Raw genomic sequence first — 23,260 nt, 5'->3', positions numbered from 1 at the left:
ACCACTAGACCATTCAGATATGACCTAAATCAAATCCCTTATGATTATACAGTGGAAGTGAGAAATAGATTTAAGGGACTAGATCTGATAGATAGAGTGCCTGATGAACTATGGACGGAGGTTCGTGACACTATACAGTAGACAGGGACCTAGATCGTCCCCATGGAAAAGAAATGCAAAAAAAGCAAAATGGCTGTCTGAGGAGGCCTTATAATTAGCTGTGAAAAGAAGAGAAGTGAAAAGCAAAGGAGAAAAGGAAAGATATAAGCATCTGAATGCAGAGTTCCAAAGAATAGTAAGGAGAGATAAGAAAGCCTTCCTCAGCAATCAATGTAAAGAAATAGAGGAAAACAACAGAACAGGAAAAACGAGATCTCTTTAAGAAAATTAGAGATACCAAGGGAACATTTCATGTAAAGATGGGCTCAATAAAGGACAGAAATGGTATGGACCTAACAGAAGCAGAAGATATTAAGAAGAGGTGGCAAGAATACACAGAAGAACTATACAAAAAAGATCTTCATGACCAGGATAGTCACGATAAAGTGATCACTGATCTAGAAGCCAGACATCTTGGAATGTGAAGTCAAGTGGGCCTTAGAAAGCATCACTAAGAACAAAGCTAGTGGAGGTGATGGAATTCCAGTTGAGCTATTTCAAATCTTAAAAGATGATACTGTGAAAGTGCTGCACACAATATGCCAGCAAATTTGGAAAACTCAGCAGTGGCCACAGGACTGGAAAAGGTCAGTCTTCATTCCAATCCCAAATAAAGGCAATGCCAAAGAATGCTCAAACTACGGTACAATTGCACTCATTTCACACGCTAGTAAAATCATGTTCAAAATTCTCCAAGCCAGGCTTTAGCAATATGGGAACCATGAACTCCCATATGTTCAAGTAGGTTTTAGAAAAGGCAGAGGAACCAGAGATCAAATTGCCAACATCCACTGAATCATGGAGAAAGAAAGAGAATTCCAGAAAAATATCTATTTCTGCTTCATTGACTATGCCAAAGCCTTTGACTGTGTGGATCACAATAAACTGTGGAACATTCTGAAAAGATGGGAATTCCAGACCACCTGACCTGCCTCTTGAGAGACCTGTATGCCAGTCAGGAAGCAACAGTCAGAACTGTACATGGAACAACAGACTGGTTCCAAATAGGAAAAGGAGTACGTCAAGGCTGTATATTGTCACCTTGCTTATTTAACTTATATGCAGAGTACATCATGAGGAACGCTGGGCTGGAAGAAGCACAAGCTGGAATCAAGATTGCCAGGATAAATATCAATAACCTCAGATATGCAGATGACACTACCCTTATGGCAGAAAGTGAAGAGGAACTCAAAAGCCTCTTGATGAAAGTGAAAGAGGAGAGTGAAAAGGTTGGTTTGAAGCTCAACATTCAGAAAACAAAGATCATGACATCTGGTCCCATCACTTCATGGGAAATAGATGGGAAAACAGTGGAAACAGTGTCAGACTTTATTTTTGGGGGCTCCAAAATCACTGCAGACGCTGATTGCAGCCATGAAATTAAAAGACGCTTACTCTGTGGAAGGAAAGTTATGACCAACCTTGATAGTAAATTAAAAAGCAGAGACATTTCTTTTCCAACCAAGGTCCGTCTAGTCAAGGCTATGGTTTTTCCCGTGGTCATGTATGGATGTGAGAGTTGGACTGTGAAGAAAGCTGATCACTGAAGAATTGATGCTTTGGAACTGTGGTGCTGGAGAAGACTCTTGAGAGTCCCTTGTACCGCAAGGAGATCCAACCAGTCCATTCTAAAGGAGATCAATCCTGGGTATTCATTGGAAGGACTGATGCTAAAGCTGAAACTCCAATATTTTGGCCACCTCATGCGACGAGTTGACTGACTGGAAAAGACTCTGATGCTGGGAAATTTTGGGGGCAGGAGGAGAAGGGGACGACAGAGAATGAGATGGCTGGATGGCATCACTGACTCTGTGGACATGAGTTTGAGAGAACTCCGGGAGTTGGTGATGGACAGGGAGGCCTGGAGTGCTGTGATTCATGGGGTCGCGGAGAGTCGGACATGACTGAGTGACTGAACTGAATTGAACTGAAGCATTTTAATATCCTTCCCTGCCTATTATGTTATGTATACTTTAAATGTGTTTTTTCTAATTAATTTTCCCTCATTATGGATATTTTCTTGCTTCCTTACACATCAGAATTTTTTTTCTTTTTAAATTTATGCATTTATCTTAATTAGAGGATAATTAGTTTACAGTATTGTGATTGACCTAGTAGAAATATTTTCAAAATTCATAGGGGAATTTTAAGTTGGATATTGGAGATGGTGATTTTTACCCTTTGGATGCTGGATCTTTTTTAATTTTTATGAATTATTCCTGCCACTGCTTGCAAATAATGTTAATATCTTGGAAACAACTGTATTTTTTGAAGGTTTGCTGTTCACTTTTTTTAGCTGATATGAGACCAGCCTTTAGACCAGGTTTACTATTCCCCAATAGTAAGGCAATATTGTCCTCAGGGCCATACTGATGTCATGGGAATTATGAGTAATTTCCACACTGGTGAGTGGGACACCATTAGACTTGGCTCAATTTGAGGCTCAGGGATTGTTCCCTATAATTCTGACCAGTACTATCAGCTGTATGCTGAAACTGGAGAGGTATTACCTGTACACACTCATGCATCTCTCTGTGCAGCTCTGTCCTGTGAATGCTAACTATTTGAGAGTCTCAAATCTCTCTTCCTGGGGACACTGTTTCTGCCTAGATTCCCCTTCTATGTATGTGTTGGAAACTATTTCTAGAGCTGGGGCAAGTGTAGAAATCACCTTGCTTGCTTCCCGCCTCAGGAATCCATTCCTGCCTGACGTTTGATGTAATAAACTGCTCCTTCATTTATCTCTTCTATTTTCAAGTTGTTTGAGACAGGAGGATAAATGTGTCCTTTGCTCCTCTATGTCTACCAAAATGGAGGTCCCCCTGCAATCAGAACTCACTGAATGCCTTGTGACTGCTAGGCACTGACTTCTCTGCATGGGTGCAGACTTGACTTGGGATACGTGTTGGGGTCTTGGGGAGCCCCGTCTTGCTGGAGAAACATGACAATTACAAATAGCTTTTGCTATGGGGTATGTTCAGTTCAGTTCAGTTCAGTAGCTCAGTCATGTCTGACTCTTTGCAGCCACATGGACTGTAGCACGCCAGGCTTCCCTGTCCTTCACCAACTCCTGGAGCTTGCTCAAACTCATGTCCATCGAGTCGGTGATGCCATCCAACCATCTCATCCTCTATTGTAATATTCTAATCGTGCCTTCAATCTTTTCCAGCAACAGGGTCTTTCCTAATGAGTCTGTTCTTTACATAATTTGGCCAAAGTATTGGAGCTTCAGCTTCACTCATTCCAATGAATATTCAGGATTGATTTTCTTTAGCATTGCCTTGCTGGATATCCTTGCAGACCAAGGGACTCTCAGGAGTCTTGTCCAACACCACAGTTCAAAACCATTAATTCTTCATCACTCACCATTCTTTATGGTCCAACTGTCACATCCATACAGGACAACTGGAAATATCATAGCTGTGATTATACTGAACTTTTTCAGCAAATAATGTCTCTGGTTTTAGAAATGCTGCTAGGTTTGTCATAGCTTTTCTTCAAACAAGCAAGTATCTTTTAATTTCATGTCTGCAGTCATCGTCTGCAGTGATTTTGGAGCCCCCAAAATAAACTCTCTCACTGTCTCCATTGTTTCACCATCTATTTGGCCTGCAGTGATGGGACCGAATGCCATGATCTTCATTTTCTGAATGTGGAATTTAAGCCAGATGTTTCACTCTCCTCTTTTACTTTCATCAAGATGCTGTTTAGTTTTTCTTCACGTTCTGCCATGAGGGTGGTGTCTTATGCATATTGTTTTCCTCTATTTCTTTGCACTGCTCACATAGGAAGGCTTTTTAAAATCACTTATTGCTATTTTTGGAACTCTGCATTCAGATTGGTATGTCTTTCTTTTTTCTTTTGCCTTTTGCTTCTCTTCTTTTCTAAGTTATTTCTAAGGCATCCTCGGGCAACCATTTTGCCTTTTTGCATTTCTTTTTCTTGGGGATGATCTTGATGAGGTAAGTACAGACCAAAAAAGGAAGATCATTGCATCCAGTGTCATTATTTCATGGCAAATATAAGGAGAAACAATAAAATCAGTGACAGACTTTCTTTTCCTGGGCTCCAAAATCACCGCAGATTGTATCTGCGCTGTGGGGAAAAAAAGACACTTGGTCCCTGGAAGAAAAGCTATGAAAAAACTTGACAGCATACTAAAAAGCAGAGACGTTACTTTACCAGCAAAGGTCTGTATAGTCAAAGCTATGGTTTTTCCAGAAGTCGTAAGTGGATGTGAGAGTTGGACCATAAAGAAAGCCGAGCACCAAAGAATTGATACATTTGAACTGATGTGTTGGACAAGACTCTTGAGAGTCCCTTGGACTGCCAGGAGATCCAATCAGTCCACACTAAAGGAAATCAGTCCTGAATATTCATTGGAAGGACAAATGATGAAGCTGAACCTTCATTACTTTGGCCAATTGATGGGTAAAACTGACACCTTAATTAAATGCCCCGATGCTGGGAAAGATTAAAGGCAGAAGGCAAAGGAGAAGACAGAAGATGAAATTGTTGGATGCCATCACCAACTTGATGAACATGAGTTTGAGCAAGCTCTGGGAGTTGGTGATGGACAGGGAAGCCTGGAGTGCTGCACCCCATGATCTAGCAAGAAGTTAGCATAATATAGCAAGTCCTCTGAACTGATGTACAGAGGACAATCAGGGAGCAAGCAGAATTCTTTGGGGAAGGAGGAACAGTTCCTGGCAAGAAACTGTAGGGAAGCAATTCTATGCCAGTTGGAGAGAATGGTAAGAGAAAGGCAAGGTGGCAGTGCTGGGGTTTCCCAGAGGACAAGATCCCTGTTCTATTAAACTTTATCAGTGCTCAATATTGTTGTGTGATTGGAAACATGAGTTTTGTTTTGGAAGTGGTAGAGCAGTATTCAATGGAAGGACTGATGCTGAAGATGAAGCTCCAGAACTTAGGCCATCTGATGTGAAGATGCAGCTCATTGGAAGAGACCCTGATGCTGGGAAAGACTGTGGGCAGAAAAAGAGGGAACAAAAGGATGAGATGACGAAATGGTATCACCGACTCAAAGGACATGAGTTTGAGGAAACTCCGCGATATAGTGAAAGACAGGGAAGCCTGTTTTGCTGCCATACATGTAATCACAAAGAGTCAGACATGACTTAGCAACTGAACAATAACAATGAGGACACAGGATCCAGTGAAGGCTCCGGTCCTGATGGGAGTGGAGAAAGATTTAGGTGGAAGGAGAGGCTTCCCATCCTCTGGTGCAGGTCCCTGAATCCAAGACAAGGAGCACAAGATTTTGAATGTGTTAGCAAACATTGTTTTTTGAAAAAACAAAAAACTCTTTCATGCAGAAGGGAGAGCTTTGACTGAGTTTGTTCTCTAGATTTTACTGAGGGACGTGAAAGGGATCTGGAGTAGGCTGAATCTGCAAAAACCAAGTGACCAGCTGCTGGAGGAAGAGGTTTTTGGTAGACATTCTGCATTAGGTGGAAAACGAATCCAAGAGAAGTGTCCCTTCTGGAGTGTACATGCCAATGTATCACATGGTTTCAGCAGATCACTTCAATGTTGTTTTGGGGCAAGCAAGAAATGTATGATGGGTGGTTTGCTTTTGTCAGTTCCTGTGGGTAGTTAGATGACTAAATGTCTGCTTACTTCATTGCATGGTTGGAATCATGCTTGGAAAAGAAAACTAGATCAGGTCCACACGTATTTCGCCATTAAATAGCAAGCATTGGAAGGTGTGTAAGGCAACTGTAGGTAATTTAAACATGAGGGGCCATTGGGGACAGTTTCATTTAACAGGCTGAGATTGGACTGTACAGGTTGCCATAGCTGTTTCTATGACAAGTAGCCATAACAGCTACTTGTTGCTATGCTGGAGAGGTGGGAAACCAAAAAAGTCCAAAAGCCTTACAACTCTCTTTGCAGCATGATTTCAGGCGAGAAACAGTTGACAAGGAAAGGCTGACCGGTAAGGCTGGGAAGGGAGTAACCTGAGCCAGTAATCATTAGCTCTTGTTGGAGCCCAGAAAACAGAAGCATTGGCTCAGTCAGAGTTCTGTGGCATGGTTCAGAGATGGATGTCCTTTGGTTTGAATCAATATTTAACCTTGGGAATGGCAGCCATAGCCTCTAAACAGAAGATTTCTTTTTCCCCAGGTGGCAGAATAATACATATTTGTTCCAGACTCAGGAATCCAGGAAGCCCTTTCAGGGTCACTTGTTCCTAGCAGGCACACAAGCAATCTAGAAGGTGAAATTATCATCATGGTGCCCATTTTCCAGATGAGGAAACTGAAGTTGAGGGACTTGATCAAGGTCACACAGCTAAGCACATGAAAAACCAAGCCCAAACCCAAGGCAACAGTCCTCAAATTGTGTGTTTTTGCTCCACACCCACTGGGAGTGGCGGGTGGTGATCTGGCACCAATGCTTAGGCAGATGCAAGCAGTTCAGTTCAGTTCAGTCGCTCAATCGTGACCGACTCTCTGCGACCCCATGAATCACACCACTTCAGGCCTCCCTGTCAACAACCAACTCCCGGAGTTCACTCAAACTCATGTCCACAGAGTCGGTGATGCCATCCAGCCATCTCATTCTCCGTCGTCCCCTTCTCCTCCCGCCCCCAACCTTACCCAGCATCAGAGTCTTTTCCAGTGAGTCAACTCGTGGCATGAGGTGGTCAAATTATTGGAGTTTCAGCTTTAGAATCCGTCCTTCCAATGAACACCCAGGATTGATCTCCTTTAGAATGGACTGGTTGGATCTCCTTGCAGTCCAAGGGACTCTCAAGAGTCTTCTCCAACACCACAGTTTAAAAGCATCAATTCTTCGGTGATCAGCTTTCTTCATAGTCCAACTCTCACATCCATACATGACCATGGGAAAAACCATAGCGTTGACGAGACGGACCTTGGTTGGCAAAGTAATGTCTCTGCTTTTTAAGATACTATCAAGGTTGGTCATAACTTTTCTTCCAAGGAGTAAGCGTCTTTTAATTTCCTGGCTGCAATCAGCATCTGCAGTGATTTTGGAGCCCCAAAAAATAAAGTCTGACACCGTTTCCACTCTTTTTCCATCTATTTCCCATGAAATGATGGGACCAAATGCCATGATCTTTGTTTTCTGAATGTTGGGCTTCAAGCCAACATTTTCACTCTCCTCTTTCACTTTCATCAAGAGGCTTTTTAGTTCCTCTTCACTTTCTGCCATAGTATTCAGGCTTAAATTGAAGAAAGTAAGGAAAACCACTAGAACATGCCGCTATGACATAAATCAAATCCCCCATGATTTTATAGTGGAGATGAAAATTAGATTCAAGGGATTAGGTCTAGTGGCCTGAAGAACTACGACTGGAGGTTTCTAACATTGTACAGGAGGTGGTCACCAAAACCATCCCCAAGAAAAACAAATGTGAGAAGGTAAAGCAGTTGCCTGAGGAGGCCTTAAACACAGCTAAGAAAATAAGAGAAGTGAAAGGCAAAGGAGAAAGGGAAAGATATACCCAATGGAATGCAGACTTGCAGAGAATAGCAAGCAGAGATAAGAAAGTCTTCATAAGTGAACAGTGCAAGAATTAGAGGAAAACAATAGAACTGTAAAGAGTATAGATCATCTCAAGAAAAGTAGAGATACCAGAGGAACACTTCAAGCAAGGATGTGCACAATAAAAGACAGAAAATCAAAGACCTAACAGAACAGATTTAGAAGAGGTAGCAAGAATGCACTGGAGAAGGCAATGACAACCCATTCCAGTACTCTTGCCTGGAAAATCTCAGGGGAAGAGGAGCCTGGTAGGCTGCAGTCCATGGGGTCGCGAAGAGTCAAACGACTGAGCGACATCAGTTTTACTTTTCACTTTCATGCATTGGGGAAGGAAATGACAACCCACTCCAGTGTCCTTGCCTGGAGAATCCCAGGGACGGGGGAGCATGGTGAGTTGCCGCCTATGGGGTCGCACAGAGTTGGACAAGACTCAAGTGACCTAGCAGCGGCAGCAGGAATGCACAGAAAATAGTACAAAAACGGTCATAATGACCGGGATAGGGATGATGCTTGGGTCACTCATATAAAGCCGGATATACTGCAGTATGAACTCAAGTGGGCCTTAGGAAGCATCACTACAAACGATGCTAGGAAAGGTGATGGAATTCCAGCTCAGCTGTTGAAAAATCCTAAAGAATGAGGCTGTAAAAGTGCTGCATTCAATATATCAGCACATTTGGAAAATTCAGCTGTGGCCACAGTTCTGGAAAAGGTCAGTTTTCATTCCAATTCAAAAGAAAGGCAATTCCAAAGAATGTTCAAAGTAACAGTTAGAACTGGACATGGAACAACAGACTGGTTCCAAATAGGAAAAGGAGTACGTCAAGGTTCTATATTGTCACCTTGCTTATTTAACTTATATGCAGAGTACATCATGAGGAACGCTGGGCTGGAAGAAGCACAAGCTGGAATCAAGATTCCTGGGAGAAATATCAATAACGTCAGATATGCAGATGACACTACCCTTATGGCAGAAAGTGAAGAGGAACTCAAAAGCCTCTTGATGAAAGTGAAAGAGGAGAGTGAAAAGGTTGGCTTGAAGCTCAACATTCAGAAAACAAAGATCATGGCATCTGGTCCCATCACTTCATGGGAAATAGATGGAAAAACAGTGGAAACAGTGTCAGACTTTATTTTTTTGGGCTCCAAAATCACTGCAGATGCTGACTGCAGCCATGAAATTAAAAGACGCTTGCTCCTTGGAAGGAAAGTTATGACCAACTTTGATAATACATTAAAAAGCAGAGACATTACTTTGCCAAACCAAGGTCCGTCTAGTCAAGGCAATGGTTTTTCCCGTGGTCATGTATGGATGTGAGAGTTGGACTGTGAAGAGGCTGATCACCGAAGAATCGATACTTTTGAACTGTGGTGTTGGAGAAGACTCTTGAGAGTCCCTTATACTGCAAGGAGATCCAACCAGTCCATTCTAAAGGAGATCAGTCCTGGGTGTTCATTGGAGGGACTGATGCGATGGCATCACCGACTCTGTGAACATGAGTTTGAGTGTACTCCGGGAGTTGGTGATGGACAGGGAGGCCTGGAGTGCTGTGATTCATGGGGTCGTGGAGAGTCGGACATGACTGAGCGACTGAACTGAACTGAACTGAACTGATCAGGCCATTGCACTCGTCTCACTTGCGAGCATGGTAATGCTCAAAATCCTTCAAGCTAAGCTTCAGCACTACATGAACTGAGAACTTCCAGATGTACAAACTGGTTTGAGGAAGCAGAGATCAAATTGCCAACATCCATTGGATCACAGAGAAAGCAAGGGAATCCCAGAAAACATTACCATCTGCTTAACTGACTATGCTAAAGCCTTTCACTGTGTGGACCACAACACACTGTGGAAAATTCTTAAGTAAATGGGAATACCAGATCACCTCACCTGTCTCCTGAAAAGTCTGTATGTAGGTCACAAAGCAGCAGTTAGAATCAGACACGGAATATCTGAAAGATTTAAAACTGTGAAAGAAGCGTGACAAGGTGTACATTCTCACTCTGGTTATTTAACTTCTATATAGGATACATCATTCGATATGCTGGACTGCATAATTCCCAAGATGGAATAAAGATTGCTGGGAAAAATATCAACATCCACAGATATGAAGATGACACTGTCCTAATGGCAGGAAGCAAAGAAGTAAACAGCCTCTTGATGAGGAGAGGAGATGCAAAAACTGGCTTAAAACTCAACATTCAAAACCTATTCACAAATAAATACTCTACATTCATGGCATCTGATCCCACCCCTCATGGCATATAGATGAGGGAAACGTGGAAACAGTGGCAGATTTTATTTTCTTGGGATCCAAAAAGCACTATGGACTTGACTGCAGCCACAAAATTAAAGGATACTTGCTTCTGGGAAGGAAGAAAGGCTATGAAAAACCTGGACAGTGTATTAAAAAGCAGAGACTTTGCTACAAAGCTCTGTAGTGTCAAAACTATGATTTTTTTTTTTCAGTAATCATGTACAGATGTGCAATCTGGACCATGAGAAAGGTTGAATGCCAAAGAATTGAGCTTTTGAACTGTGGTGCATGAGAAGATTCTTGAGAGTCGCTTAAACAACAAGATCAAACCAGTCCATCTGAAAGGAAAATCAGCCTCTGACTCTTGCTGTCTCAGCTGAGGCATCTACTGAGGGCCTCCAGGTGGAAAGAACGGATGCTTCCACTGCAAAAGTGCCTAACCATGGCAGCTCCAAGCAAATAGTTTGTAGCTGCACCTCTGGAGGAAGCTCAGGAAGGCTGAAGGTTCTGTGTACCCTGAGTCCCCTGATACATGTGTTGCATTCTCCCCAGCAGCATTGGAGGCCAAGGAAGGTGCAATCTGGGACCTGGAGGATGGGAAAGACTCAGGGATCCACTGGGGCCACCACTTACCAAGTAGGACTGGAAAGGACAGAGCAGACATATGTGGCAGAGAGCTGGTGACTGGGGTGTGGGAACAAGAGGGAACCAGCTCTGCATGAAGTACCTCACCCAAAATCCCCTGGAGGAGAAACCCAGTGATAAGATCATCTGAGATGGGACAAAGAGAGTCCATTTTATTACCCCTTATAATTCCTCTGAATGAGGAGGTGGTGGAATTGGTGGGTCATCACAAACTCTTCCATGGCCTAGACCATCCCCCAGTCGCTTTATTGGGGCTGCCTCTCCCCAGCTTCAGTCATGCAGTTCTGCAAGAAATTTACAATCATGTGTGCTGCTGGGTCAGGGCCACAAGACCATGTAAAGCCAATCATAGGACCCCATGTTCCTGCCAGAATGGCTGATCTAGGGATGTACATGTGATGTGAGGTGGGTCATTCAGAGAACACCCTCGAACTCTGATGTCTGCAGTCTGTTCTTTCCTTATTGCAGATGACCTCTGTATATAAATCCTAGCACAGGTAGCTTGGACTCCCTCACTGGGTGTAGAAGCCTTAAGGAAGAAAGTCGCCAGGCTAAGACCATCAACGAAGAGCGAAGGGAAAGAGAGAGGATGAGAGAGAATTGATGACTGCTCCTTTCTTGGGTCCTGTCCCTGATATCTTTGTATTTGCTCTGAGTCTTGTGTCCTGGTATCCCACAATCATTTCAATGAGTCTCCCCATTCCCTGAAGCCAGCTGGAGTTGGGCTCCTCTCAATTTTGATTCAGACTTTGTTCTAGACCCCTCCCAATCGTTGTACAACTCCCCGACACAAACAGAGGCACGCATTTGTTTCAGCACCATTACGAGTGAAACATTTTATTCTTTACTGAGAATAGGGTGTGCAGACCACCAAATACAGTTCACCAGCATCCTGGGCAGGTGTGCCCTAAGGGTGAGTGAGTGTGTGTTAGGAGTGGCCTTACTGATTCCTGAACCACTCCAAGCATTTACACTGCCCGTGCCAGGCCAATCCTGTCATTGCCTCGATCAAAGACCGAGAAATACCGCCTCAGGAAGACGTCACCCAGGATCCAGGTCTCTCTATATGTCCTCAGTCTGTTCTCTTTAATGGCGGTATAGCATTCACCTCTAGAATTCTGATGGAGTCAAGACATATACCAGTCAGCATGAGCCCTTACTGGCAACCTCCCCCAATATCCAGACCCAGCACAATTCTTGGTTTTATTTCCCTCTTTTGGTAAGTATCAAGGGGTTTTCTCAGCAGCAGGGGATGTGAGAGTTCATGCAAAACCAAAAAGGGCCAAGACATGAGGTTGCCATGAGGAAGGGTGTGGTGAGTGGAGGACTGGGAGTTGGGGAAACAGAGGAATGAAAACAACAAATCCCTACTGTAGAGTGTAAGGAACTGTATTCAATATCCAGAGGTAAACCACATGAAAAAGAATAAGAAAAAAATATACTTTTTATGTGTATAACAGAGTCACATTGCTGTGCAGCATAACTTACAGCAACACTGATAATTAGACACACTTCAGTATAATTTTTTAAAACAGAACACGAGTGTCCATAGTTCTCCTCAGTCCCTGTTTCTTTCCTTCTGACTCTGGCTCTTTGTTTTCTCTGCAGAGAATCCTGTTTCTCATCCTCCATCCCCACAATCCATACTTTATTAAAAACATTTATTTTCTATTGGAGTATAGCTGATTAACAATATTCTGAGTTTCAGGTGGACAGTAAACGGACTCAACCATATGTATCTATGTATCCTGGTCCCAAAGATACCCCTTCCATCCAGGCTGTCATAATACTGAGCAGAGTTCCCTGTGCTACACAGTAATTCGTTGTTGATTATCCATCTTAAATAGAGCAGTGCCCACAACACGTTCTTGCAGACTTAACTCAGGAACTCTGGGAAGCCTCCTTCGGCCCACTCTCACCCTCTTTGGCCACTCCAGGCTTGTTCGGTAACATACTCTGGTTCCCCATCCCCACCGGTCAGTCCGTAGCCCTCATCACCCCTAGTAAGTCCCCAGTGCCCCAGTGCAGAGCACCTTGGGACGCCATTTGCATGGAATCCAGGGCAGTTTTGCCTAGAACCAAGCAACCCTCCATATGGCTCTATGAGTTTGTGGTTTTAGAATTCCTGAAATTCCCTCTCTTAGTCAAAGCCTCCTTTGAGCCCATCAGCCTGTTCTGAACTCCCGCAGGGAGCTGACATGAAGCCTCCACCCTGGGCCGGGGCTGAGCAGTCACTGTGCACCCTTTATTCACATTAGTAGCCAACCTCCCCACAGAGGGGTCAGGCACCCCAACTCACAAAGGGGGCACTGGCCAGAGCAAGGGGAAGATGCAGCTGAGTACTAGGTTGACAATGTAACTTATCATTCAAACAACATTGAGAAGGGAATGGAGACTGTTAACTTATGCTGCGACATCATGGGGCTGTCCCAAGCCATTCTCCTTGTTACATGGCCTATTTCAGGGACTGGTAGAGCTGACTTTCATATTTATGCACCTAAGGGTTCAGATTGAACTGAAGCTCTTTGAGGACTGAGGACCTTAGTGTTCCCCTCCCCCTGTGACTCCCACCATGCCAGCATGGTGTGGTGTCTCCACATTTATTTTTGGAAGATCAGTGTCCCAGACAGCACTTTCCTCCCAAGAGGTTGGTTTTGTGGGAGGCACTGGCCCAGCCATAAGGCTCAACATCATCTGCAATGGTGTGACATGGCCTGCAGAGGGCGCGCACCTCCAAGAAGCTGCCCCAGGGTTCCTGCAAGCTCCAGTTTGAGAACCAGCCCTCAGTATTGCCCCCTCACCTTGAGGATGTAGGCTCGAGCTGGCACTGGGTAGTTGATGCCTTTGATGGTGAAGATAATAGAGGGCAGGGTATTGACCGTCAAACATGAAACGTAGTGCTGTTAGAGAGAGAGGGAGAGAGGTTGGCCCTGGAGACCCTTCTTGTGCGTGGAGACTGGGAGTGACCCTGGGGCATGACCCTTCACCTTGGAACCCTGTGGAGTGGCGCCAATGAGCTTCTGGATTTTATTGACGATATTTCTTGGGCCTTCGATCAGTGATGTCCCGGTGTCCACAACAGCCTCGCAGCCGCCAGAGCAAGCAATAACATTTCCTTTCATGGAGATGCTGAGAGACAGTGGAAGAAAGGGGCATCAAGGTCACTCTGAGTCTCCCCAGAGCTGCCCCCTTTCCGACTGTCTCCTGAACAGCCCCTAGTCTCTGGCCCTCTTTTCCTTTGCTCTCGACACGGCACCTTCCTTGACATCCTCGAATGCAGTACTTGAATACACCAGGCTCTTTTGCACCTTGACACAAGCTGGTGTTCCTTCCTAGAAGACTCCATGTCAGGAGCCAACATGAGAGACCCCGGCCATGACAGAGTCTTGGCTTGAGGAGCTGGCATGCAAGGCCGTCCAGACCTCCAGGGATTTCTCGGGGCCACTGCATCATCTACTCCCGGGCCTCTGTCTTTTCTTCTTCTGATGTTTGGTAGTCCTCTGTGCTTTCTAAGAATTCTTCTGACTCCTGCTCAAATATCCCCCTTGAAGCCTTTGCATGGCAGTAATACAGTCCCTGAGGGTGTATGGGCCCTATAAACAGGCCAGGAATGAAGAAAATATTTCCACACAGAACAGCCTAATTCTTCTGGCCCTGTTGGGGTTATAATTGTCAATTTAGAATTTGGAATGCTCAGGACTGCACAACGCGCCCCCGGCATAAAACTAAGTCTCCTAACAATAGGCCTAATCATCTCACAAGCAAAATAGATACAAAGCCTTTCATGAGTTTAGAAGGACCCCTTAAAGTGAGATCTGGAGGGAGCTCATGAGACTCTTGGCCTTCAAGGTCACATACCAGTGCTTGCTGATATGTCTCCCTGCCCCCTGTCCATGATGTGCCTGGGAATACACTAAAGGAATACATAGAGATAAAGGTTTATAACAAAATGAATAAGCATATAGTATTAGTGTAGAAAATTGTTTCTGCAGATGTATGGGGGTAAAGCCCCACAAGAGATGCCATGCTACCTAAGGAGTCACAAAGTTTGTGCAGAACTGAGACTCCCAAGATAAGGCTTGCTAATAGTTTTTACAGTTGACTAACTGCTTACTCCTTCCAAGGAAAGTTATGACCAACGTAGATAGTATATTGAGAAGCAGACATTACTTTGCCAACAAAGGTCCGTCTAGTCATTTCCAGTGGTCATGTATGGATGTGAGAGTTAGACTGTGAAGAAAGCTGATCGCCGAAGAATTGATGCTTTTGAACTGTGGTGTTGGAGAAGACTCTTGAGAGTCCCTTGGACTTCAGGGAGATCCAACCAGTCCATTCTAAAGGAGATCAGTCCTGGGTGTTCATTGGAAGGACTGATGCTTAAGCTGAAACTCCAATACCTTGGCCACCTCATGCAAAGAGTTGACTCACTGGAAAAGACTCTGATGCTGGGAAGGATTGGGGGTGGAAGGAGAAGGGGACGACAGAGAATGAGATGTCTGGATGGCATCACCGACTCGATGGACATGAGTTTGAGTGAACTCCGGGAGTTGGTGATGGACAGTGAGGCCTGGCGTGCTGTGATTCACGGGGTCGCAAAGAGTCAGTCACGACTGAGCGACTGAACTGAAATGAACTGCTACACAGATAAAGCCATTTTCTCATGTCTTGTGGCCCTGATGTCTTAAAAGCCCACTGTTTGAGAGTTATGCGTGAAGGTGCCGACTGTTCTAGAAGATGGTCTATGACTGCATTCCTGGCACAATTGTATCCCTTCTCCCTTTTTAGTATTGTTGGTTTTAGGGTATATAAGCACTGATGTAAAAAAATAAAGCAGTCTTGATTCTGCACTCTACCAAGACTCGACTCGTATTTTTTTTTTTCTTTCTTTCTTTTCTCGCTGACGCCACTCATCCTGAGGATGTCCCTGGACTCCGCCGAGGCTGGACCCCGGCAACTCCACTCCCCTTGATTCTTCTCAATTCCAGAATCCACCATGATTGTATTGTTTTCAGGGAAGTCTTTCCCCCGGTGTTTATCAGTCTCCTGTCTTGGTCACTCTATGTAGACCCTTCCTCATGTCTGCTGCTGCTAACTCACTTCAGTCGTAACCGACTCTGTGTGACCCCATAGATGACAGTGCACCAGGCTCCACCGTCCCTGGGATTTTCCAGGCAAGAGTACTGGAGTGGGTTGCCATTGCCTTCTCCTCCTTATGTCTAGCATGTTCCAAAGTGACAATTCACTATGTTGGCAAGTCACTTCATGTTCATCGGCCTTCTTAGATGTGAGGACAAGATTTATTCTCATTGCCTCCCTAAAGTGCCTGGCACACAGTGGATGCCCAGTGCTTGTGTGTTCAATGAGTGATTGAAGACTGTGAAAATAATGAGAAACATCCAGAGAGCTATATCTCGTGGGGAACAAATAATGGGTCACATACAGAGTGAAGGTGGAGATTCACAGGGGCAGCAGATCCTCATAGTAGGGGAAGAGAGGGGCTCCTCTGGAGAGGGTGTCTCCCAGCACTGCTCCTACAACCAGCTCAGATCCTCAGTTCCTGGCCAGGAAATACATGACTAGCCCACAGAAACTCCAAAGGAAAGGTCAGCTTTTGTCTGAGCATATCACACGGAATCCTATCAATTATGCCTCTGGTCCTCAGGTCACTCCTGGATACCACCTTCCTGATCCTCTGTTATAGCCCCTGCCCCACTGTGCGCCCAAGAAGATGGGGATCTTTTTTATTAGTTGCTTTCACGTCTTAAGACTGAAGCCAACCTCTCTCCACTGCTGGGTAGCTTCTCCCTAAGGAGACCAGTTTTCCCCGTTTTCTCAGGACTGTCCCTGTTTTATAACTGACATTTATCTGTACTGAGAACTTCTTATGTCCCAGGGAGCCCTGGAGAGTGGGTCATCTTATCACAGCTCTGTTTAGGCTGGAGAAATCCTCCCTGGTCCTCTGTTCACCACACTGCAGAGTCCGCTAACCATGCTCCTGCCTCACAGGGCAGTGGGTATAGCTCTCTCCCAGGGGCACAGACCTCCCTGGACCCTTTCAGACCCTGGTCAGAGCCCTGATCAGGAGGCCTGGGGATTAGGAACCAATGGGTTGTTTGTGTGTATATGTGCTTGTGTGTTTGTTTGTATGTGTGCTTGTGTGTGTCTCTGTGTGTGCTTGTGTGTGTCTCTGTGTGTGCTTGTGTGTCTGTGACTAGCTGTGCATGTTTTTATCTGACTCTGTATATGTTTATATGTGTCTCCTGGTGTGTTTCCATGTGTCTGTATGTCTGGTTGTGTCGTTGTGGGTGGTGTATATGTCTGTGTGACTATGTTTCTGAGAATGCATTTGTGTGTGTCTGCCTGTGTCCATGTACAGTAGCGGGAGCATAACTTGGGCTGACCCTCAGAGGGAGAGGCTTACCTGTCCATGTGAACACTCCAGTCGTCTGCTTGGATCAACGGTACCCAGTTGAGCTCTCCCTTGTAGTAGCGGTGGTCCACCCCACCAAACATCACCACACTGCCCTCCCGCTTATTTCTGTAGAGAGAAGAGAGGTGGGATCCTTGGAGTATAGTAACAACAGCACTGTTTGAGAGCTCTTCTTGTCCACCCATCAGGCCCTAATAAGGTCCCCATGCACAAACGCAGAAATCGAGTCTAGGAGTGAATGAGATCCGGACTGAGGTCTGTTACTGGCTAATGAGTGGCACAGAGGAGGGTAGAAGCCGAGTCACCTGGCTGGGCTCCACCCACTATATCTTCTGAAGATGCCCTGGAACTCCTGCGACCAGAGTGCTCAGACATCCTCAGAGGGAACGGTGCTGAAGCGTTTTGGCTTTCTGCTTTCCACCTTGTCATTCTTCAGGAAAATCAATGCCTGGGAGTTCTACAAATTGGGTAGAGGGCCCTGGGCTCCCAGTGAAATGCTAATGAGGAAGGAATATATCCACCATCCTTTTCCTTTCTAGCTTATCAAATTCATAAGCAAATCCTAATGCCATTTCCTTCAACCTGTTTCCTGTTGCCTTCCATTAGTCTTCCTCCTCACTCAACCCCCTAGATGAAGTTATGGGTCTTGAGCCCAGAAGCACGGTTGTTTCCAATAACACGTTAATTAGAAAAGCCAGTGGTGAAGCCAGGTAGGGCCCTGGGGCCAAAGTAATCCTGGGTTAGATTATCTCTCAGCATACTTCTTTATCAATTGTTCTATAATTTTTGTGCAACTGAAAGCATCTTACAGCTAATTTGGAGAAAGGGATTGTCCATGTCAGACTTACTTCCTCAAATAGAAGGCAAAAACAGGCTCAGAAATGGCACCTTGATTCTTCAGGTTGTCAAAGATAGGGATGGCTCCTATGGAGGACATGTCGGGGAAGTTCAAGCCCAAGACGCCATCAAAAGTCATACCCTCAAACCCGTATTCTGCCACGCTGAGACCGAACGCCTGGTTAGTACTTACAAGGTCCCCAATCTGTGGAGAGAAGAGTGTTCACACTTACAGATACATGAAGTGGGGCTAGAACTGGGATGGGTGCATTGCCATTAGATCCTCAGAGAAGAATTGAGGCTGGGCTGTGTCTTTGGTGGACCTCAGACGGTTAGACCAAGCTGGGAGGGGAATTTGGGTTCCATTTGACAGAGGCTATGACTTTTAAAACATCTGCCCCTCTGAAAAACACCACCTGAGGGAGTCAAATTGGACTCTTGGCTTCTGTACAGGTGGGGCAAGCAAAAACCAGGCCAGGTCCCATTGGTGCCCCTTGGTGGACAAAACGAACGAGAGCAAGATAGCCTCCCCTGGCATCTCTATGACTTAATGACAGAAATGGACTGCATTCTCTGTAAGGTACTGTGGATTCTGCTTCTGTCCAGGAAGACACAAGCCGAAAACACAATCTTGCTTGAGGTTTCTATGAAATCACTGCCTGGGGAATTCACTTTTGGGGATGTGTGTATATGTGTGAGTGTGAATGAGAGGGAAAGAGAGAGAGGGAACTAGTCAAGTGCTTTGAGGAGGCAGGCCATATGTTTATTAGACTCTCAAGGACCCTCTAGAGTGAGAACTCATTTATCAGGCCCCCTGACATCTCAGGCCTCGAGTTCTCCACTCTGGATACCTGAAGCCCTTGACTGCACCCAGGTCCCCAGATCAGTTTTATCCTGTCCCTAAACACCCCACAACAACTACAGTCCTGAAAATCCAGCTTAACTCCACCGCTTACCACATGTGTGACCTCAGCAAGGCCCTTGCTGTCTGCACCTCAGTTTCCTCATATGTCTCATGAGCTAATCAGACAACCTGCTGTGTGGGGTTGTTGCAGGATTAAACCAGTTATCACCTGAAAGTGCCTGGAACAGTCTGTGAATATAAAAGTGGGTGCTTTTATCCCCTCTACTTGTTCAAGAAAAATAAACTTTGAACTGCTCATGAGCAGAGGAGCTGCAAGTCCACACCTCAAGCCTCTCTCTGGGTTAGCTAATCTCTTTGCTTGTTTGTTACCACGGGCACTGCCTCCCCAGGGACATGATCCTGTGGGTAAGATGGCCAGTGTCTATGGGAATCAGGCTAGGAAGTGTCCTGCCAGGTGGTCCTGCATCTGTTTTGCAAGCAGTGGTCACTCCATAGCCAGTCCTGATTCAGCATTTGCTATACTGTTACCCGAACTGTGTCATGAACAACAACTCCTTTCATCCTTCCAGAACTGTAGTTGATGCTGAAAATCTTTCTGGTAGGCCGGAAAGTGGAAGACTGAAGATGTCTGAACATAACATGTGTAGCTGCAGACACAAGAGATAAGTCTCATCAAGTACCAAGGGTGGAAACAGGGCAGCAGGGCAAGTGAAACATGGTCTGGATAGGGGGTGTTTGTACTCACAACAGGCTGTGCTGTTGCAAAAGACAGAGGGCACCCACAAGTCAGATGAGCCTGTGTCAAAGATAACCTGGAATTCCTGAGGGGGTGTTCCAATGGTGATGTTACCCACGTAGAGCTTCTACAGGGAAAAGGAGGGAGTGGGTTAGTGCAGAACTGGCTACCTTCTATTCCCACACTGCTGCCTCTGTCTGGGCGTCACATATCTCTTGAGATCACTTTCTAACCACCATGAGCTCACAGAGTTTGGTCACAGAGGTATCTGCATTTGATATATTTTTCCTGTGCTACATTGTATGAGGATATTGATTCTATGACCAGTCACTGAAGTAGTACCTCCTGCATTGGAAGCGCAGATGCATAACCACTGGACCTCCAGGACCACTGGAACTCCAGGACCACTGGGCGTCCCAGGAAGTCCTGGTGCCTTCATTTGAGAAGCTCTGTAGTCTCTTCAAACCCAGACTTGGCACCCCTTCTCCAGGAGGTCCTTCTTGAACAACCTCAGCTACTCTAAACTCAGAACACATCCAATCAACACCACAGAGGTCACCCTTTCATTTGACATGTATTTACCCTTTGTCTATCTCTGAGGCTGGCATGGGAATTCTTGAAGACAAAATAAGCCCCGTTTCTAATCTAAAAACAGTAGCCACAGTGTTAGATTCTTATGGCCTTACACGGAATTTGGGCGCAGTAACTTTTTACTGCTGTGGTTCTTGCATCTGTGGAAACTGAATTCTTCTGCCTGGGGATTCACAATTGTTTGCAGTTGGTTCTACCTTTTCATAAGTGATGGTTCACTCTTCATCTGTAACTGAGTGGCTCACCTAGCTCAGAAGGAACAATCTCCCTCAAACTAATGACACATCTTTGACACAAAATAGATATTTACCTGCCACCTGATAATTGCCTGGCCCAGTCACAAAAACCAGCAGTTGAGGATGAGAGTGCCTTCTCCTCTGCGTGGGGCCCCTGTTTTCCAGTGTTTCTGCCTTCTGCAGGAACCCCAACATTCCGCCTGGAACCTCCAGAGAGCCCCAGTGCTAGGCTAGAGCACCAGGGGGCGCTGTGGAGCACCATGCTCCCAAAATACTTACATCCATGATATTCCTCAGGGGGTGAATAGTTAGATTTGAGCCGCGAGAGGAGATCTGGGACAGTCTGTAATCATGTTCCTTCAGGAAACTGTTCAGCGTGTTTTTTTCCATGAGGGCTTTTCTCATGGTCTTCACTCTCCTTAGAGGTATTCTTTCACCAAGCATTTGACAAGGAAAACAAAGAAGAAGCTATGATTAGCTGTCATTGTATTGGCCCTGTGCATCTTCCAGTCATTTTTATGAGGCACATTATTATCAGAATTTTATGCATATACCATGGCAAAGACATGGGTTTGAATACAGGTTCTGTTCTGCAATCTTCCGTAAGCCATATGACCATGTGGGGTCTCAGGCTACCCTTCGGTAAAATGGTGGAATGTAACAATACAAACCCTCCAAATAGAATATCTTGGGGATAAGTGAAGTGATGGACATAAGGTACCTGATAAATAGGAAGTCTCAACAATGACAGCCATTAGCTTTGCTATTGCAGTCCACTCTATCCTTCTCATAGAAGCTCAAGGGAGGAGGTAGAAGGGTGAGTCTTATCCTCTTTTACAAGGGAGCAGTTTGAAATGCAAGAAGTTTCTGAGTTGGCTGTGGTCTGCTTGTCAGATATAAAACAGTGTATATAAAACAGTGTATCTTTCTCCAAGTTGAAAGAGAAGAGAGGGTTGAAAGAAGAATCCAAGTGATAGGGAACAGGTAAGGGAAATTCAGAGACTTGAGAAGGAAGGAAGAGTCAAATGAAAAATTGAAAGAAAACAGCACAGAGAGAAATACACTCACAGAGACTTCCAAAGAGATGGAGAGACAAATGACAGTGATAACGAGATGCAGACGTAGACACGTACACACGGAAGTAGAGCGGGAACAGAGAGGATATGGTGAATAAAAGGTAGAAAAGCGCTATTCCACAGGACCACAGCTACACCTGCACAGACTGTGCACTGAACAGCAGCAAGGTGTTAAATTTTCAATAGGTCATGACATGACTGGACCCCAAGAGTTGGGCAACCATGCAAATTTACACCAAGACCTTGGGATCCACAATTCCTATAGCAAGCTCCTTATGAATAAGTAAGAGTTGAACTTTAAGACTTTTAGGGAAATATTCCTTTCCTTTCTAAATTTGATGGGTGGAAGAATAATCAGATGAAAAGAAAAATCCGAGAAAGGAATATGATGTAGCTTACAGTCCCCATACTTACTTGACTATGCACTCTGAGAAAGTCATCAGCCCGAGGAGCACAAGCCACTTCATGCTTCTTTTTGGCTCCAAGGACTCAGGGAAGTTCAGGTTCTTAGCATGTAGTGGTCACCTGAAACCCCTAGTTATATATGCTCTCCCATGCCCTAGTTTTCCCCTTTAGGCCACTAATAGAGCTGAAAAAAACACAAAGGTCTCGATAAAATCTTTACCTTCATCAGTGTCCTGGGCAAGTGGACTTTGAAGCTTTCAGAACACAGAGAATTGAACTGAAATCTCTTCCTTGAAGTTTGGCTGGAAAATCAAACTGATCTGCATGGACATGAAGATGAAGAACCTTGCCTATTTGGAGAAAAAACCTGCTAAGAACACCATCAAAATGGATACTAAGGGCCATGCTCGACATTCTTGGTTTCATGTCATCTTTCCAGCCACTTCATGAGATATGCATTGCTGTCTTCTTTGGAGAGGAGATTGCTAGGAGGATACGTGGTTAAATGGTAAAGTGAAGGCCTCAGGGACAGCTCAGGGACATACAACTGGCTTTAGGTAGTGGGTCTAATGGAAGACATCAGGGGCACCTATGATACCAGTCTGCATCAAAGATTTAGGGCAGAGCAGTACTTCAGTTGCATGGTTTCAGTATTGGAAGAAATGTCATATGCATCCATAATATATTTTATGTCATCCAACAAATGTAAAAGAAAGAACTGTGTGCTGGGTTCTGGGTTAAAGGCTTCAAAGTCAAAGGTGATCAAGACAAAAGTAGTCTTTATCTTAGGAGAGTTAGAAGTCTACTTCTCACAAACTCATGGCCCCAGGAGGCAAGGGAAATGATACCAGGACTAGGTGGTCATGTTGGACCCTGGGCAGCACAGGCCTTACCACTGGGAGTAGCCTGTCCTCTGCTTCAACCATGCTGGGAAGCAAGCCAGTTGGCCATGTTTTCAAGAGAATCAGAATTTTGGATATCTATGTACAATCTACTGCTTTTAATATAGTAACTAATTTTTTTTTTCCTGAAAAACAGTGGGAACGAAATCTCCACAGCGATGTGCTGGAGTCAGCTTTCAGTCTCTGCAGGTTTTTATTTCTGGCCTAGAGATGGTAGTGCAGTGCAGACAGAGAGAAATTTAATTCAAGTTGGTTGAAATACAAATAATGAATGCATACTGAAATGTTTGCTTCCTTTCTATTTATAAAGAAATATCATCAGGGACATACAAACCATCGAATTTAACTACTGAAAATAAATGGATATACTTCTGATATAATTTCCCCAAGGACCTATGCCATGAAAAATTTTGTATGCCAGACAAAACATACAAAAACTAATTTTGAAATATCTTCCCAATCAAAGAAGATGAAACAGCTGTGGCAGCCAAAGTAAAGACAATCCTGTTTAATGACTCATCCAGGACTCCCAAGGCCTATTCCTGCATGAGATCTATCCATGCCTGTCCCTTGAATACAAGGAGCCT

General features: G+C 44.8%; 1 protein-coding gene across 1 annotated transcript; it reads right to left on the bottom strand.

Moving 5' to 3' along the window:
• Positions 1-11,563: 11,563 nt before the first annotated feature.
• Positions 11,564-21,880, bottom strand: LOC129548454 (pregnancy-associated glycoprotein 1-like). The gene is made up of 9 exons (XM_055414976.2): positions 21,781-21,880; positions 20,570-20,720; positions 19,473-19,590; positions 19,256-19,374; positions 17,874-18,067; positions 17,017-17,133; positions 13,583-13,724; positions 13,397-13,495; positions 11,564-11,713 (listed from the first exon to the last, which is right to left on the bottom strand). Exons 1-9 carry the CDS (start codon positions 21,831-21,833, stop codon positions 11,564-11,566), a joined length of 1,143 nt encoding a protein of 380 aa, XP_055270951.2. The 5' UTR covers positions 21,834-21,880.
• Positions 21,881-23,260: the final 1,380 nt, after the last annotated feature.

This window comes from Moschus berezovskii, chromosome 25 (assembly GCF_049115385.1).
Source record: "Moschus berezovskii isolate FMDL1 chromosome 25, NW_MosBer_1.0, whole genome shotgun sequence".
NCBI classification, from domain to species: Eukaryota; Metazoa; Chordata; class Mammalia; order Artiodactyla; family Moschidae; genus Moschus; species Moschus berezovskii.
This window is presented reverse-complemented; position numbering and strand designations above follow the sequence as displayed.

Bases quoted from the DNA above. Each gene is read 5' to 3' on its own strand.
- LOC129548454 (XM_055414976.2), bottom strand. From the start codon at position 21,833: ATGAAGTGGCTTGTGCTCCTCGGGCTGATGACTTTCTCAGAGTGCATA. The intron at 19,375-19,472 runs GTGAGTACAAAC...TTGTGTCTGCAG, and splicing joins TTGCAACAGCACAGCCTGTT to CTACACATGTTATGTTCAGA. The intron at 13,496-13,582 runs GTGAAGGGTCAT...TCTCTCTAACAG, and splicing joins CCACTCCACAGGGTTCCAAG to CACTACGTTTCATGTTTGAC.